At 35.9% G+C, this 16397-nt stretch overlaps 1 protein-coding gene across 4 annotated transcripts in view; it reads right to left on the bottom strand.

The window, feature by feature from the left end:
• Nucleotides 1-2139: 2139 nt before the first annotated feature.
• Nucleotides 2140-16397, bottom strand: part of gramd1a (GRAM domain containing 1A) — a 29712-nt gene continuing 15454 nt past the window's right edge. For all 4 annotated transcript variants that reach the window (XM_084088241.1, XM_084088243.1, XM_084088242.1 and 1 more), the window contains 14 exons: nt 15325-15420; nt 15111-15191; nt 14157-14275; nt 13363-13618; nt 11572-11734; nt 11293-11436; nt 9836-9957; nt 8064-8206; nt 7873-7976; nt 7565-7795; nt 6671-6752; nt 5526-5633; nt 5328-5448; nt 2140-4118 (listed from right to left, as the gene is read on the bottom strand). In XM_084088241.1, coding sequence (XP_083944367.1) covers nt 4023-4118; nt 5328-5448; nt 5526-5633; nt 6671-6752; nt 7565-7795; nt 7873-7976; nt 8064-8206; nt 9836-9957; nt 11293-11436; nt 11572-11734; nt 13363-13618; nt 14157-14275; nt 15111-15191; nt 15325-15420 — 1866 coding nt within the window. In that variant the 3' untranslated portion in view covers nt 2140-4022. The remainder of the gene's footprint in view (nt 4119-5327; nt 5449-5525; nt 5634-6670; nt 6753-7564; nt 7796-7872; nt 7977-8063; nt 8207-9835; nt 9958-11292; nt 11437-11571; nt 11735-13362; nt 13619-14156; nt 14276-15110; nt 15192-15324; nt 15421-16397) is intronic.

Raw genomic sequence — 16397 nt, 5'->3', positions numbered from 1 at the left:
TAACCTATGCGCCAGACCAGCAGTCTCAAGCGGTGTCTCATTTCTAAGGCTGCATCCTTCGAAGGTCGGACTGAGCGTTGTATTTGAGCAAGTTGAAACCCAATACTTACATTTAAAAGTGTAATCCGGTCAATTTCTCTAAAAATAAAATAAAACTCCTGTCCTCACTGGCGCGCAATGAATTATGGGGTAGGCAAGGCCGTAAAGGATCCATCTGTTGTATCCTTCATTTCATGGGAAACGAAAGAGGCATTTGAAGAAGCCTTCGTCACGCAGCGGTAACGCAATCGGCCTTTGAATGCGCCTTTGGAAGGATGCAGCCTCTGAATTGGGACGCGGCATCAGACTGGTGTTGGGGTGGAGGTGAGGTGGGGTGGGGTGGGGTTGGGCATTTGTTAAGGTTGAGCTTAGGCCCTGTTTACACCAAGAGTGCCACACAAGTCCTGAAAAGTGAAGCCAAAACGTTTTGATCGCCCCCGGGTGGCTGGTCACAGTATAGGTGAAAAACCCTGTCCTCTTCACGGGATGAAGAGATTAGCATAGTGAATTAGGGTAAGATGTTTTGGAAGAAGTATTGATGATGTGACTTATTTAAATGTTAATTTTGAACAAAAAAGTTACATAGTGTACATTTAAATTGTTCTTTTCATTTACAAAACAGTACACCAGCTCTCTGTATTTAGTCTTGGTGTGAAACAGCAAATATATTTAACACCATAAAGCACAAAATATCCATTCATGGTGAAAAGCAGACATTGCCAGTAGCATATAAAGCTATTCAAATCGTTCTCTTAAAAGAAATAAATGCAAGGCAAATGAATGTCACATACATGTTATAATAATAGACGTGAAGTACATTGTTGTCTAAAATGTCATAGTCTAGATCAGCTACCGAAACTAACGTGACAATTAAATATATCAAGAATGTGCCGTATAGGATCTGTGCTATTAATCATTTCTAATGTTGACTTGATCATCCCTCCGCTTTTCGTTTTGTCTTTGCTGACAAGATAATCAAGGGCTGCATGAAATCGATTGAGAATGACTGAATGAATCGAATGAGGACGGATGCGCAAGACTCTGGCTCTTAATGCATGATGATTTCGAAAGAAAACGGATTGGGAAAGCAGGAATCAATTGTATTCATTCACAAGTGCGGTAAAAAAAACAAAAAAACTTCCAGTCTTTCCTCTCCCTCTTAGTAGCCAATTTCGGGTAGTGACTACAGAGGGCAGCATTACACTGCGATAGTCTCACTGCCTTTTATGCATGAATGAACATTCTTGAGACTTCTTAGCTCTGGCTTTCTTACTTTTATATCTTTCATTCGTAGGTTGTTAAATTGGTAGATTTCTACTGCATGATTTTAAATGCACTTTTATGAACACCGTCATAAACGCGCAAAACTTTAACACGACCACATATGCTTTTAGTGCTGTGATTACTAAAACATAGATGGTATCATAATAACACTTCGATGTCACTATCTGACAATGTCTGCACCTCTGTGGAGTCTGTACAGTATATGCACACGACTTAACAGCCTCAACACTTCCAGGATGCATTTCATGTTGAAGTGAAAATGTTGCTTGCCAAATAAATGATGACAAGACATGATAGTATGAAATAAAATACATTTAAAAAATACAGCTGGTCTTTTTTTAAATATATCTCTTTTTCTGAATGTCTGCTGTTTTTACCATTTGGGGTCAAGAATGTTTTTAACATTTCAGAAGATTTCTACTTCAAATACATGCTGTTCTCTTGACATTTCTATTTTGAAACGTCAAAAAAATCCTGGGGGGAAAAAACTATACAGTGTCCACTGTTTTAAACATTGATAATAAGCACCAAATCAGCATATTATAATAATTTCGGAAGGATCTTGTAAAAAATCTCAGAATAAATTAGATTTTAAAATATATTAAAATGGAAATCATATATTTTGTAACTTTTGTATTAATATTATTAAATTGACTGTTTTTACTGTATTTTATCTAAATAAATCCAGTCTTGGTGAGCATAAGATCTTTCATACACATGAAAAAAAAAAACATTTACCGACCACAAACATAAGTGTGCGTGTATATACACACACAGGTTAAAGGAAATTATATTCCAATTAGTAATACACACAAATTTTCACTTTTTTTTGCCATTTTATTATGCATTTCTGACTGTCACAAGTCATCTTTACAATCGTGTCTATACAATACATCCCACCTTCGCTCTCTCCCTCCCTGACCCGAATAAATAGCACATGCTTTCATCACTCAGCAAGGGCTTTGCACAGCAGCGCCCGCAGACAGACATATAGACAGACACTCTGATAACACTCAGAGAAGGGAGAGATCACTGAGGCTGAAGGGCAGGACAAAAAAATCATCAGTAACAGACCGTCCAAATGAAATAATCAAACATAAAACAGAGAGAGAGAAAAAAAATAATCAACTCGTAGGTGAATCTCACCAAGCCTGTCAAGAATTTCAAATTAAAATCAATAGAAAAAATAAATATTTTGCATTGTGACAATATTTTCATAATGTCAAATTACAAAATAAGATTATTAATATATTTATATATTATTGTTATTTATACCACTTGGCAGTATTTGTTTTACTGCTTTTAAATCATGCTTATTTTAATTTAGAAAAATAATTCATAAAAGAAAAAAAAAAGAAATGAACTAAAAATGAAAAATAGTCTGGACAGGATACTTTTATTTCACAGTAATTGAGGGGTGCTTAATTGTCAGGAAATTGTAACAATGCAAATATACGACACTATATATATATATATATATATATATATATATATATATATATATATATATATATATATATATATATATATACTTATTTTTTTCTTTTGATTTTGAGGTGAAACACATGGACATGTTCTATGTGAGATTCGCCCACAGTGTTGAGTGAAATGTACATCACATATTCCTCCTGACCTTGAGTTTTGCTTGGTCCTAAACGTCCAGTCCCAGGAACGACTGAAATCCTCCAATCTGTGTGTGTGTTCAGCTGCTCGAGCTAACAGTAACTCTGAACAGTTCAAGTTTGATTCCAGTGAAACTCTACAAGTTTCCCGACACCTCGACTACATGAAACAGCTCCTCTCACCCCTAAGTTATAAATACACAGGGATTTTAAACAAAAATAATAACTGAAACATTAGGGAGAAAGAAGCAATGGTTAAAATTGTAACAGTGTGTAAAAACAATCGTCACTCAGATACTCTTATCTTAACAGCTGCACATTTTACTTGTACATTAACTTCTAATTGTCATTACGATTTTTCCACGTGATTATTGCTAAAATGGAAATTCATATTCATACCACTCGTTCCACCCATTTCTACACTGGTCCTCGTTTGAGCAGAAACACAATGTTAGACTGTAATTCAAGTCTATTAAATAAATACTGTAATGGTCTGACACACTTTCAACAAGTTGCAGCAACAGCTCTGAAATCATCAAAACAATACCAAAACAGAAGAGAAAATGAAATTTCTCTTCCATGAAAACACAAAAATACGTTTGTTGTGAAAAGACAAGTTGAGAGGTCTCTCGGAGCAGACTGGAGGTTGATTTTCAAACCTCCTAAAGAAGAGAAAGACACTTCCCTCTTTGAAATCTCAAACGCATCTCTCAAAAAAGCTCTTAAAAAAAAGGTCCAAGATGAATTGTTTTCTACAAGCTCACATTGAGCTTCCTCAGACACTCAGTACGGACCAAAACGGCTCAAGATGCAGCACAGCTGAAAGTCACAGACGCTCCCGTACGTGCGTGTTATTGCTTCGGTCCCAGAGTTCATGGTGTTCAGAATCAGATTGATAGAAGAGTTGAGTTAGTTTATAGTCCTGTAGCTGCTGCTGGGGCACTTGGGTAACCTAAAAGCTACCCATATCAATCCCAACGTTGATGTCACTGAGTAGAGCACCGTCTCCTGTCCATGATTTATGTCACAGGGCCCAGAGTCAGTAAACGGTTGTGTGAAGGGGTTACCGTATGCTCTTCACTGATCCGTCAGTGTGTCTGGTGCTGGATCAGACTCCTGCTGCACCTCTGGTGTGATCATTCCTCCGTGGAGCTTCTCCAGAGACTGTTTCATCTACATTAGAGAGGGGGAACCATTCAAAATCAACCCTTTTTACTTTCATAATAAATGCCCCTACATTATTTATCATAAAGAAAACCTAATATCATAAGCCTAAACTGGTTTGTTGTGCCAGCCTGTGTAACGTAGGCCAGTAGTCGCTGCGTGTGTAAACCTCACTGCCTTGGCCTCAAGAGGCCCGCTAGCAGCCGATGCTAGAGGCTGCAGTCTTTAGCACGCCAGAGACCTTTTTTTTTTAAAGGGGTTTTGGGCACTTCAGAGAGACATGGCAGCTTAGACTGGTTTACATCATTTTTTTCAGCAGGAACTAAAGTTTGTTTTTATAACCTTTCATTAAAATGTATCTTTCTCCAGCTTTTTTCACACTAAAGAACAGAACATTCACAAGTATAAAGACAATAAGCTAAATATTCTAAGCGGGTTATACATGAGATTCTGAAATTGGCCATCGAGGGATTTATTCGGTAAATGTGTTTGTCTTCTTATCGGATACATTTTTTTTTATCTGCCTCATTTGAGTGCACGTTTTTTGAGTGCATTTTTAGAATTTATACGCATCTTGGCATTTCCATCCAGTGTTTTTTACGTGACATCCCAAAATGCGCATAAAAATAAATGGATGGAAGCTATTGTCAAAGACAATATTCGAAGGGCAGCATTTCTGGAATTTCTGGAAAATTAGCAGATTTGTCATTACAGTTTCATTTACAGAAACTAGGAGTGGAAATTTATATATATATATATATATATATATATATATATATAAAATTGTATTTTATTAAAATCATTTATTACAATAATTATAAATAATTAAATTCCATAAGTTTCAATAACTGAATGTTCTGAGTTTACACTTTCAATTACTAATGAATTTTCATTTTAGATTTTTTTTTTTTTTGCTCATAATTTGGACCTAATAAGATATTATTGAGCTTGACATTATTAGAAAAAAATTACATTTTTATATTTTATTCATTTCCATGATTTTTTCCAGGTCTGGAAATCACAAATAGAAAGTGGGCCCCAGACCCGTGGTTGACAATCACTGGTATAGATGCAAGACAAAATCTCAGAAAAAGTCATATAAATGTTCACACTCTGATGTTATTAATACTAATTTCTTTTTTTTTCAGAAAATACAACATTTCGAATGCCTGATGAAGAGCTGAACATCTTAAGTTTAAGTTTAGCTCAGGAACACACCTGATCCAGAAGTGTGACAGAAGACTGTAAAATTTGCTGCCATTTGTTCAACTGGGCCTGGTGGAACTGCCTCTGGAGCTGCAGTACCTGCGCCCACTCTCCTGCTGACTGGGGCAGAGGGCTGCGGACAGACACATTCCCGAATCAGCATGCCAAGAAGCACTATGTGTGTAAGCCACTCGGATTGTTTTAGCATACCTGTCAGTTAAAGAGTACGAGTGCCAGGTCTCGAGCGTGTGTGCAGCCCGCTCGAGCGCCCAGAGTTTGTAGAACAGCATCATGTTCAGAGCCACCAGAACCACCAGACTGGAGGAAGACAAGAGATTTAAATATAGTCGTCTGCACTCATTTTGTGTCATGAAAAATATGTGTTTTCCTTGAAGCACAAAGACAGAGGCTCTACCTGACACAGATCCTGTAAGCAGGAGGAAGCGAGGAAAGCGAGACGAGAAAGACAAAAACAGCAAAGAGAGATATTAGTATGCAAAAGAAGGGAGGAACAGAAATGGAAAGAGACAGAGAGAGAGAGAGAGAGAGAGAGAGAGAGAGAGAGAGAGAGAGAGAGAGAGAGAGAGAGACACTCCTTAGGTGATGTTGATGTTATTATAAACGGGGTGTAATATCACTATGCACGGAAAAGTGTGTTAATAGGGATAGCTTACTCAGATATTATTTCTAATACCATATACTCACCCTCATGTCACACTGATTTTTTTCTTCAGTGGAACGCAAAAGGAAATATTTAGCAGCATGTCCAGGCTGCTCTTTTTATACAATGAAAGTGGATGTGGACTGGAGCTGTTAAGCACTAAAAATGACCATTAAAGTTGTCTACATGACTTGTATGCTATGTGCAAAGTTTTCCACAGCCGTATGATAGCTTTCTGTGAAAAATATACTCATTTAAGTTAATATTTACTGAATAACGAGCTTTAAAGCCCCAGTCCCTATCCGCTTGAATTGTATGGAAAAATGCAGCAAAAAAATTCTGCTGAACATGTCTTTTTGTGTTACACAGATGGAAAAAAAAGGGTAAAATGGGTAAAAGATGACAGATCTTTCATTGTCCTAAAAATAAACATAACCAAAACGTGTTGTCCACCGTGTAAGTTAATATGGTACATTCAAATCTTCAGAAATCAGAGCCGAGCTTAAAGTCCTCATGACCAAAAAAGACGCTGCCACTGCAGTGATGACAACCTGTCAGCCTCAATGAGCTCAGATTGAATTTTGTTCATCTAAAGGGAGTTTGATTTCATCAGCAGCTCACATTAACGCTGACATTACACAAATGCACACAGAGGCAATGATCTTTATAGAATGCCAAAGCTAAAAACACTCACATGAAGCTCACAATGAGCAGAATGGTGGAGATGCTGCTGTTGTTGCCTCGCCACCTCTCTCCTAATTTCACATACTGAGCACCTGGAGAACAGCAAAAGAACTCATTAAGCAGGCATGTGATCAGCTACAACAAAGGAAAACCTGAATTCTTAATTATTATTATTCAAATTATTATTTATATTTTATTAAATTATACAATTATATAATTAGAGTTATTATTTTAGAGGAAAATATTAAATTTATAATATTAAGTTTTTTTTATTTTATTATGATTATTTTATTTTGGATTTACGCAAAAATTTGGAAAATACGGAAAACTCACATCCTTGTTTATTCCAGTAAAAAAAACATAAATAGATGTTAATCTTATACTGTTCTAAAATATTTCAATATTATTATTCAAAATATTAGTTTTATTCCATTAAATTATATCATTATTAAACAAATCAATACAGAAATATTAATAGTGATGTACTGCATTTAATAATAATAATAATAACAATGAACAAATTGTTTTAAAGAGCAACAGTAAAATGTATATATTAATATTATGCTGTCTTCATAAAAAAAATATTTTAAAATATTATTTTATTTCATTACATTTTAAAATGACATTTAAAAAAAATCAACAAAGATAGTATTGTATTGTAATAAAAAGTATTTAATAATAATAATAATATTATAATAATTTATTTTACATAACAGTATGGCTGTCTTAATTTTTTCGTACTTTCAATCATTAAACCAGAGAGCTGTTATTTTGATGGAAAATATCTATTTATATGATTAGGATTATATTTTAAATCCAGTAAAAGCAATTCCACATTCCACCACTAGATGTCAATGTGTTTCACATGAAAATTCAGCTCATGCTCCTCTGTCGACTGACTCACCAGCTTCTCTCCTTTCGCGATCATCTCCAATTCCTCGGTCGCCCCGATCCCCGCCTCCTCCTCCCGCTCCCTCCCTTTCTCTCTCCCGCTCTCCTGCTCGTCTCGGACAGTTGCGTTTGCGTCTGCGCAGGCCGGGCGGCGTCTTGGCGGAGTCCGCGGAAGGCACTTCCCCAGAGCTCACCACGGAAACCTCCGACTGTAACAGCGTCTCCAACTTACACACCTCTGTCTCTGACAATGAATGCAGGGGATAATGTTTAGCACCAATGCCGCATTAAAGGTTTACACTTGGATGAGAACCTGCTTACCCATGTGTCTGTAATACTCTTCAATGCCGCTCCAAGTGTTCTTCTCTATCAGAGCTTTCACAAGACTCCACGGTTGCTTCCTGTAGCAGATGTTAGACGAGACCCTGCAGACACACACACAATGGGTCCCTCAGCGGTGTTTGCATTTGAAGCATAACAATACGTGCATTACAATGGCCAGGAAGTTCTACCTGAGGCGGCTCTTTTGCTTGTTGACAGAGGTGAGGCAGTATCTGTGTACAGTGTAGAAGTAGTCCTGGTAGGGGATGCCTGAGGTTATGACCTCTGAGTCCACCACATGACACTCCCCCCGAGAGCTGCTCTTGTGGAGAGTCTGCGCAACATGACAAAATATACCAAACTGACATTACCATCTGCTTAAACCCATCAATAAAGGAAAGGTTCTGTTGTCCCTCAATTTGTAAAAACAAAAACTGTGTTTACATGAATGCACTTTCAAAGGAAGTCTTTAACATTTGGGAATATTAAAAAGCAGCAATATGAAGCTTGTTTTTTTTCTGAAGCATTTATGTTTATGTGTGCATGAGCTGAAAAGGTGGATTTACGTTTTAGTGGTGGGTTTACGGTTCTAGGTGGATGAACTTCTAGTAATAAGTAAACCATGTGAATAGGGCACAACATTAACTAAAAATTCATGAAATAAAACCACAACATGGCTTAGAGCGATTATCAAATCACAAATGCTGTGATTTAAATAACAAAAAAAAGGGGCTTTTTCTGGGATTTTCCACCAAAATAAAAAACTTGATGATTTAATGTTTGAAAATGAAGAAATTAAGACAGGCACAAATATTAGATATTAAAAATAATAAAATTTTCTTTTTCTTTTCGTTATATTTTCTTAAATACACAATTTTTTACAGTGAAATAGTATTATTACAATAGTAAAATTGTTTTTATTTTTGTTATTTTTATCATCATTATTTATAGTAATTTTGATATATAATTTTTTTTTTTTTACTAATTCTGCAGAACCAGAAACAAGCACAGCAAACCTGTGTTTCTTTAAAAAATATTAATGTTTAATCTTTTTCTGGTATCTTTGCGCACTTTGCAGATTTATCAGGTTTACATGGTCATGGCAAGATCTGAATATGAAATATAACTGCACAAGTTTAGAAAGCAATTTTAAACTGATGTTAACATACTAACCCCCGGTTTCACAGACAAGGATTAAGCCTATAGTCCCAGACTAAAATGCATGTTTGAGCTGTTTGAACTAAAAACAACTTGTACTACTTAAATGTCCTTATTGAACTAAGGCCTAATCCTGGCTTAATTTAAGCCCTGTCTGTAAAACCAGACCATAATGTTTAAATATTGCAGATATAAGTGTGTATTTAATACTTATTTTAGTGCAATGCCTTAGTGCGTAGACTTCTATTGTAACTGTCTCTCTATAAATAATTTTTTTTGTCAAAAGTCATAAATATTTTTGTGATGTCAGAGAGCTTAACTTGTATTTAACCTGCAAAACTTTTGTTCATTATAGTCTAGTATATAAAATAATAATAGTCTATTACATCAAATTTCAGGGTTAAAACTTTACTTCAATTGTATGCATTTTTATGGCATTGCTCTTTCAAATGTAAAGGAATGTAAAGATGTAAATGTATTAAAGACCTAAAAATGAAAATTATGTCATCATTTACTCACCCTCACATAGTTTCAAACCTGCATGACTTTATTTCATTAGTGGAACACAAAATAACATTGTTCATACAATGGAGTCCAAAACAATATTGGACCCATTGTACAAAATTTTTAAATAGCTTCTTTTTTGTTTGGCAAAAAGAAATACATACAAGGTTTGAAGCAACATGTGGGTGAGTAAATGATGACAGGCTTTTGATTTTGGGGGGGAACTGCCCCTTTAATAAAAACGAGGAAGACTGAAGAACAGCTGAGATAAAAACAAAGAAAAAGAGCTGTGTGGACCCACCTGTGTTTCCACCACAGGAGCGGTTTTTGGGCCCAACGGGTTGTTGATGGCGATGGTGTAACTCAGAACTCTACTGCTGTTCCCACTGCTGCTGTCCTGCTGCCACTCGTGCACAGAGAGATCTGAACCAATCACACGAGAGAGAGAGAGAGAGAGAGAGAGAGAGAGAGAGAGAGAGAGAGAGAGCAGAAAAAGAACAGTTAGAGAAGAGGAAGGAAGAATGATGTGTGATTACAGTCAGAGCACTTGCAGGGGCACAGAGAAGGGGGCAATTATCCATGCAGACAACATAGACAAAGAGCTCAGCATGAGAAAAAAACAATTCTCACACTGTGGTGAGGAGGCTATCATCTCTTGATCTATCATGAATATTTCTGACATTATTTGCTGTACAAAGTAAATAAAGTTACCAAGAGAGAAAAAAAGAATGACACCAAGGTACTTTATGCTATAGAACATAGTGAAACCAAATAGTGAGCTCTCATTATCTGCTCCAAAGGACCCTATAGGACAAACAGCATGAAAAGAGAAAAAGGGAGGGGGGAAATGTGGACACGTGGGATCTGAAAACTGCAGGAAAAGGCAATTACAAATCGGCCATGCATAGAATAGTTATCAACACAGTCAAAGATAAAATGCTAGCAGGAGCTCCAATCCACTAGAGGCAGTATTTCAATAAGTAAAGTATGCTAAAGGGCAAATGAGTACTACAGTAGGGTTCTGGAAGAAAAAAAATGGCATTCACAAGCTGATTCCTTTGAGATTTTCCTATGGGGTTTAATAATGGGGGTTTTGATAGCAATCATATATAATATATAACGTCTGTGGAAGGCATAGGACCATAAAATGTTCGCCCAATCATTGCATCTGAATGCTATGCAGAGTTAGACAGATGTCAGTCACCGCCTTTTATAGTTCCACCTGAACCAAAACAATGAACTTATGCTGCTTTCACGCCATAACTACTGTATTTTGGAAGAGCCTCTCTATTAGTAGCCTCTCCGAAAACTACCTACCCTACCTTTAATTGCTGAACTTCCGATGAGAGACCCACCAATCAGAGAAGGTGATGTAACCATAATAATGGGAACGTCGGTAAATATAGAATAGCTAATCCAGCTAGCTACCCTTTAATGTTAGAATAATATGGGATGTAAAAGCATAAAAGCTAGCAGAAATGTTTTCTGTTCATGAAACATTAAAAAGACACAAATCAAACTAATTGTATTATATAATTCAAAATATTTTAATATAATTAATATCATTCATATTTACATTTTTAATATTTATTTAATATACTTTATAATTTAGATTAATAGTTCATTTTTTCCCCTAGTCTTTTTACCACATTTTTGTATTTTAAATTAAATATAGTACTGTAGTGACTCAATTTGAAAAATAAAAGTATATAGAAGTCGCAAGAATGGAAAACAGCTACAAAAAAAGTATAAACTGACCAGTGAAGTGACGTTGTGAGAAGAGGTGCTGTATGAAGTGAGTGTCCGAGAACAGAAGGTCGTAGAGCTTGTCCACGCTCATGTGAACAACCGTGTTGATATGCAGTCGGCCGTTGAGGTCTGGACAGAAAGACTCCACCTCACCTGTGGAGAGTCAAAGTGATCAAATGAACCAGTCTAACTTTCAGGGACATATCTACTTAACACATATGCATCTACTCTGTACAGAGAATGGTTTCAAATCTTTTTTTTTAATCTGTGGTCAATTCTCTCACTCACTCTCTTCTTGAGTATCAGAGGAATTGCTGGGGTCAGTTGGGAGATCCTCATCATTGGTCATATCCAATGAGGAGAGGTTTCCCAGGCTGTGTGGGACAGTGAGAGGGGACTGAAGTGACTGATTGGCTGATTCTGATTGACTGTCCCCACCTTCTTCCAAGATCTATAAAAAGAGGAGAGAGGAAGAGAATAAACAAACACTCTCAAACAAGTGTTGTTATTGTTAAAACTAAAACTGTGTTAAAATGTGTGTGTGTGTGTGTGTGTATATGTATCATTAGTCATTTGATCTATCCATATCAATGTATTGTTACACCCCTACTAAATAGACATTTTAAAAAAATGAAAACTTAAAAATGTACATAAAAAATCTGAAATATTAATAAATACTATAATAGTATATAAATAATACTAAAATAAAGTCATAGAAGTATAGGCAATACTTAACAATAAAACATCTACATGACGTTGTTCAAAAACTGTAAAAACCTGAATTAAATGATCATGGGTGTAAATAATTTTTTCTGATAATGATTCAGGTTCTATTATGATTATAAATTTCTATGACTTTTCATTAATTTGTGATTTTTGTGAATTTGTGAACAAACAGATTTACTAATGAATCCTTAAGCACGTTTACATGCACACCAATATTCTGATAACTACCAAAAATCAGTTTATTGAAATAACCAGATTTACCGGTTTACATGTCAAATCAACAACCTGGCACGACACATTAAAGAGCCGCAAAATGGTTTTTATTGTTAAAATTTCTTTTTAAAAAAAGACAATTTGAAAGTTGAGACTTTGCTTCATTTCAGTGATTTCATTTCATTTCATTTCATTGCTTCAAGTCTGGTCTGTCCTGTCTGTCAGCGTGTTGTCAGTGTCCTCTCTGCTCCGCAATGTATTTTTCACTCCGTGAGAACATGGTGGGGCATGAGAGCGACGTGGCTTGTCAGACATTGCAACAGTAACTATAGGGGGCGGGTCAATTAAACCGCATTTACAAGACTGCATTAAAAAAAGCAGGTTATTTCCTGGTGGTGACGTCAAAACGTAAGCATTCATGTATTTCACTCAGAGTTGTTATGTTAAATAAAGCATTAAAACGCCAGAGTATTTCAAATTATCAGCAGGAAACTTGCAGAGACTTGCTCACCTCTCATATTGGAAGTTTCTAGAATTGTACCACTTGTCCTTTGGCTGCACTAGATGAGAACGCATTTTTTACATTTCTTGAGTCAAGAAAAAGTTGATATATTTCTTCTCCCCTACTGCGAAACACTTGCTGTGGCAGGATGCCCTTAAATATGCTGTGTAAGGACGCTTTCCTGTCACATATCACACATGCACACTTAAATAAGCCGACAGAACGAAGGTTAAGCTGTTTAAATGCCGGGGCGAAATCAGAGTAAGGGGAAAAAAAAATCTAGCTCTGTCGATTGGTTTATTATTAAGCCGTTTATGACCATATGCCGCTAAAGGAAAAAGGTTAAACGCATTTACATGACCACACGCGTTGTCGGCTTATTAAGCATAATCGGTTCAAGAACGAGCATGCAAACGCACTCATTAAGACTGATTTGTTAACAGATTAATAGAAAAGAAATGACACTCAATGATTCACCCACAAAGTAGCATACTATGCACACAAGCAGCGTATTTCTAAAATATTTATGCATCACAGTGCATCAATGGATTTTTGCAACCTTTTGTGTATAAATTTCCATTGTAATGTTTTTAAGCATAACCAAGCTGACTAGTATTTCACAGTAGCTGGACACTTACGGTTGAGGACAGGGCAGTTCCAGTGTTTGTGGTTGGGGTTAGTGAGCTCTGGGAGCCGGTTGGACTGGGCTCAGGTTCGAAGGTGGCCCGAGTAGATGGCACCTCCACAGGCTGGCAGGAAGAGGAGGATGGAGGTGAAGATCCTGAAGCACAGGGAAGAATTGAGGCAGACGAGGGTGGAGAGGAGCCCACCAGAGCCACCGGCACTGATCCCAGATCCAGCAGGTCAGTGACGGAGACCGGCTCCTCACCTGGCCTACAGCACAGAGACAGTGAGACGCAGGTGTCAGGCTTGTTAAAAGAGACATTTTCTGCTACTAGACATAGTCTAATGTACAGAACACCCTGATTATTTATTGAAGCCAAGCTGCAAAAATGTATTTGTTGTGTTGCGCTATTTCAATTACTTTTGTTTGATTTGTTCATTGCAAACAGCTGAAAGTCTGTAAATTTTGCCAATGGGGGTGAATAATTTCGATTGCAACTGTATATAATTAATGTATAGAATACGGCCTATTTGAACAAAACAAACAACAACAACAAAATGGAGTGTATGTATATGTATGTGGTGAAGATAGATAAGTCTACTATACTACCTATCTATCTAGATAAGTACAATTTCATTTTAAACGATTTAAATTCTAGTCATGTATATAATTGTGGCCTTTTTGAACCAAAACCTAAAAATAAAATAAAGATACAGGTACACAGTGACCTTCTGTCTGTCCTCGTGTTTATCAGGTAAATTTCATAAATAAAATTTCATAAACAGATTCCTCTCAGTGTGGACTCACAGCAGGCCGTTCATATGTTCAGCAGTAGGGGAGACATAATCATCATCTTCACTAGTGAGCCCCAGCTCAGTGCCGTAACACTGATGAACAATGTGCCATAACTCCTTAGGAGACAGAGTCTGTGGATGAGAAATATAATATCAGTACTTCAAGTAGAAGATCGGTATGGAGTCTTACAGGCTAAAAATTGCTTAAACAGCATTTCTGTGAGGCAGCAGAGGTGATGACTGATTTAAGACTTTGAAACGCCATTTAATTACATGAATCAGCCTGCTAATGATTTTAGCAAACAGTGTAATAAGGACAAAGAATGCATTACAAAAACTGTGTGAAATATTATATTTCACTAACTATTTTCATCTGGATTATATTTTAATAACATTATTTTAATTACAGATATTATTTAACTACTTTATTTATAAATAAATAAAAAGTATATTTCTAAGCAACATTTCCACTGACTCCATTGGTTGCAATGCATTCTGAAAATGATTTACTCACGTAAAATAAATGTAATTTTGTGATGCCTACTAGTTTCGAACAATGCACATGATCTAAAAAATAATAAAGTACTGTTAAAGACTTTTGAGTTATTTTTACGTTTGGCAGATTTTTTTTTTACTATATTTTTAACTAAAACTTACAGCAGAGGAAAACATTTCAGCAAATGTAGCAGTTGTTGAACTGTTAGTTGAAACAATATAAGCCGCAGTAGCTTTCTATTATTGTTCAATTCTAACCGACAAGCTTGCTGAATATTGCAATGCATCTGTACAGTCACCACCTGCATCTTGCCAAATGCTAATTATTATGGCCGATGGCCAAGCGACGTTGGTCGCCTGCCATTTGAAATTGTCTACCCTGACAAATACACAGCGCACATTCTGACAGGAGATTTATGTCTTATGGCTATGTCTTATAGACAAATAAAATGTGCACTAGTGCAATTCTTACCTTATCCATCAGTGCATTCTGCCATAGTCTGAAGATCATCATGTAGCTGCGATCCCTTGCCCCGAATGATGTGAAGAAGTGCTGACAAATGTAAGATTGGAATTTTAATCAAAGGCAGATTATTTATTGGCTTGGGAGTTTCAAAATGGAGCTAACAAAAGAAATCCTTTAATGGTAATTTTAGCATGCATATCCGATGTCTGCAGCACGGTACCTTCTCGTGTTCAGTGCTAATCTGGATGGCGTTAGGGATGAGCTTGGCTGTCTTCTCCTTGGTCAGACTGGTCACATCTTTCAGCAGTATGGTTATCTGTTGATACAAAGAGGGAGAAAGAATATTAAGGATTTACAAATACGGTTTGCCTGAGTCAACTGTCCAAAGCAGAGGTTGCACAAATGGTTTGTTCAACAAATAATTATTTTTAAAATCGATTAATATGTTGATTATTTTTAAATTGATCAGATATTCCAAATATGCAAATTTCAGTATATACTCTACAGCTCAAATTTCAATTAATACTTTTATTCAGCAAGGATGCATTAAACTGATCAAAAGTGACAGTAAAGACATTTATAATGTTACATAACATTTCCATTTCAAATAAATGCAGTTCTTTTGAACTTTTACTTATCAGGGTTTACACCAAAATATTAAACAGCACAAGTGTTTTTAACATTAAAAATAAATGTTTTTTGAGCATCAAATCAGCATATTATAATGTTTTCTGAAGGATCATGTGACGTTAAAGGCTGGAGTAAGGATGCTGAAAATTTTGCTTTGCTTCACAGGAATAAATTACGTTATAAAATATATAAAAATAAAAATAAAGTTATTTTGAACAGTAAAAATATTTCACAATATTACCATTTTTACCATATTTTTGATCAAGTCAAAGCAGCCTTGGTGAGCATAAGAAACTTCTTTCAAAAACACTCTCTTACACATCTTACAGACCCCAAACTTTTTAACAGTAGTGTTTAATATATACAATATACTGTGTGCAAAAAAAATATTTGTATACATATATAAAATACACATTTTAATCATAATTTACATTGACTTTTACCTGGGGTCCATTCTTCGTACCTCGCTTAATACTTCTATAATTGTGATAATTGATTTCTGGCTAATTTGGTATTTCAAACAAATTTGCTTATTTGATAAAAAATTATCTGGAATAAGCTGTCTAAGATTACTGTTCGTTCTTGCATTCATTGGAAAGGGCAAATATATATCGATACTCGAAACCATGATCAACAATGCAGCGATTGGCTGGCATCAAAACA

Source organism: Abramis brama, assembly GCF_963993115.1.
Source record: "Abramis brama genome assembly, chromosome: 17".
Lineage (NCBI taxonomy): Eukaryota > Metazoa > Chordata > Actinopteri > Cypriniformes > Leuciscidae > Abramis > Abramis brama.
This window is presented reverse-complemented; position numbering and strand designations above follow the sequence as displayed.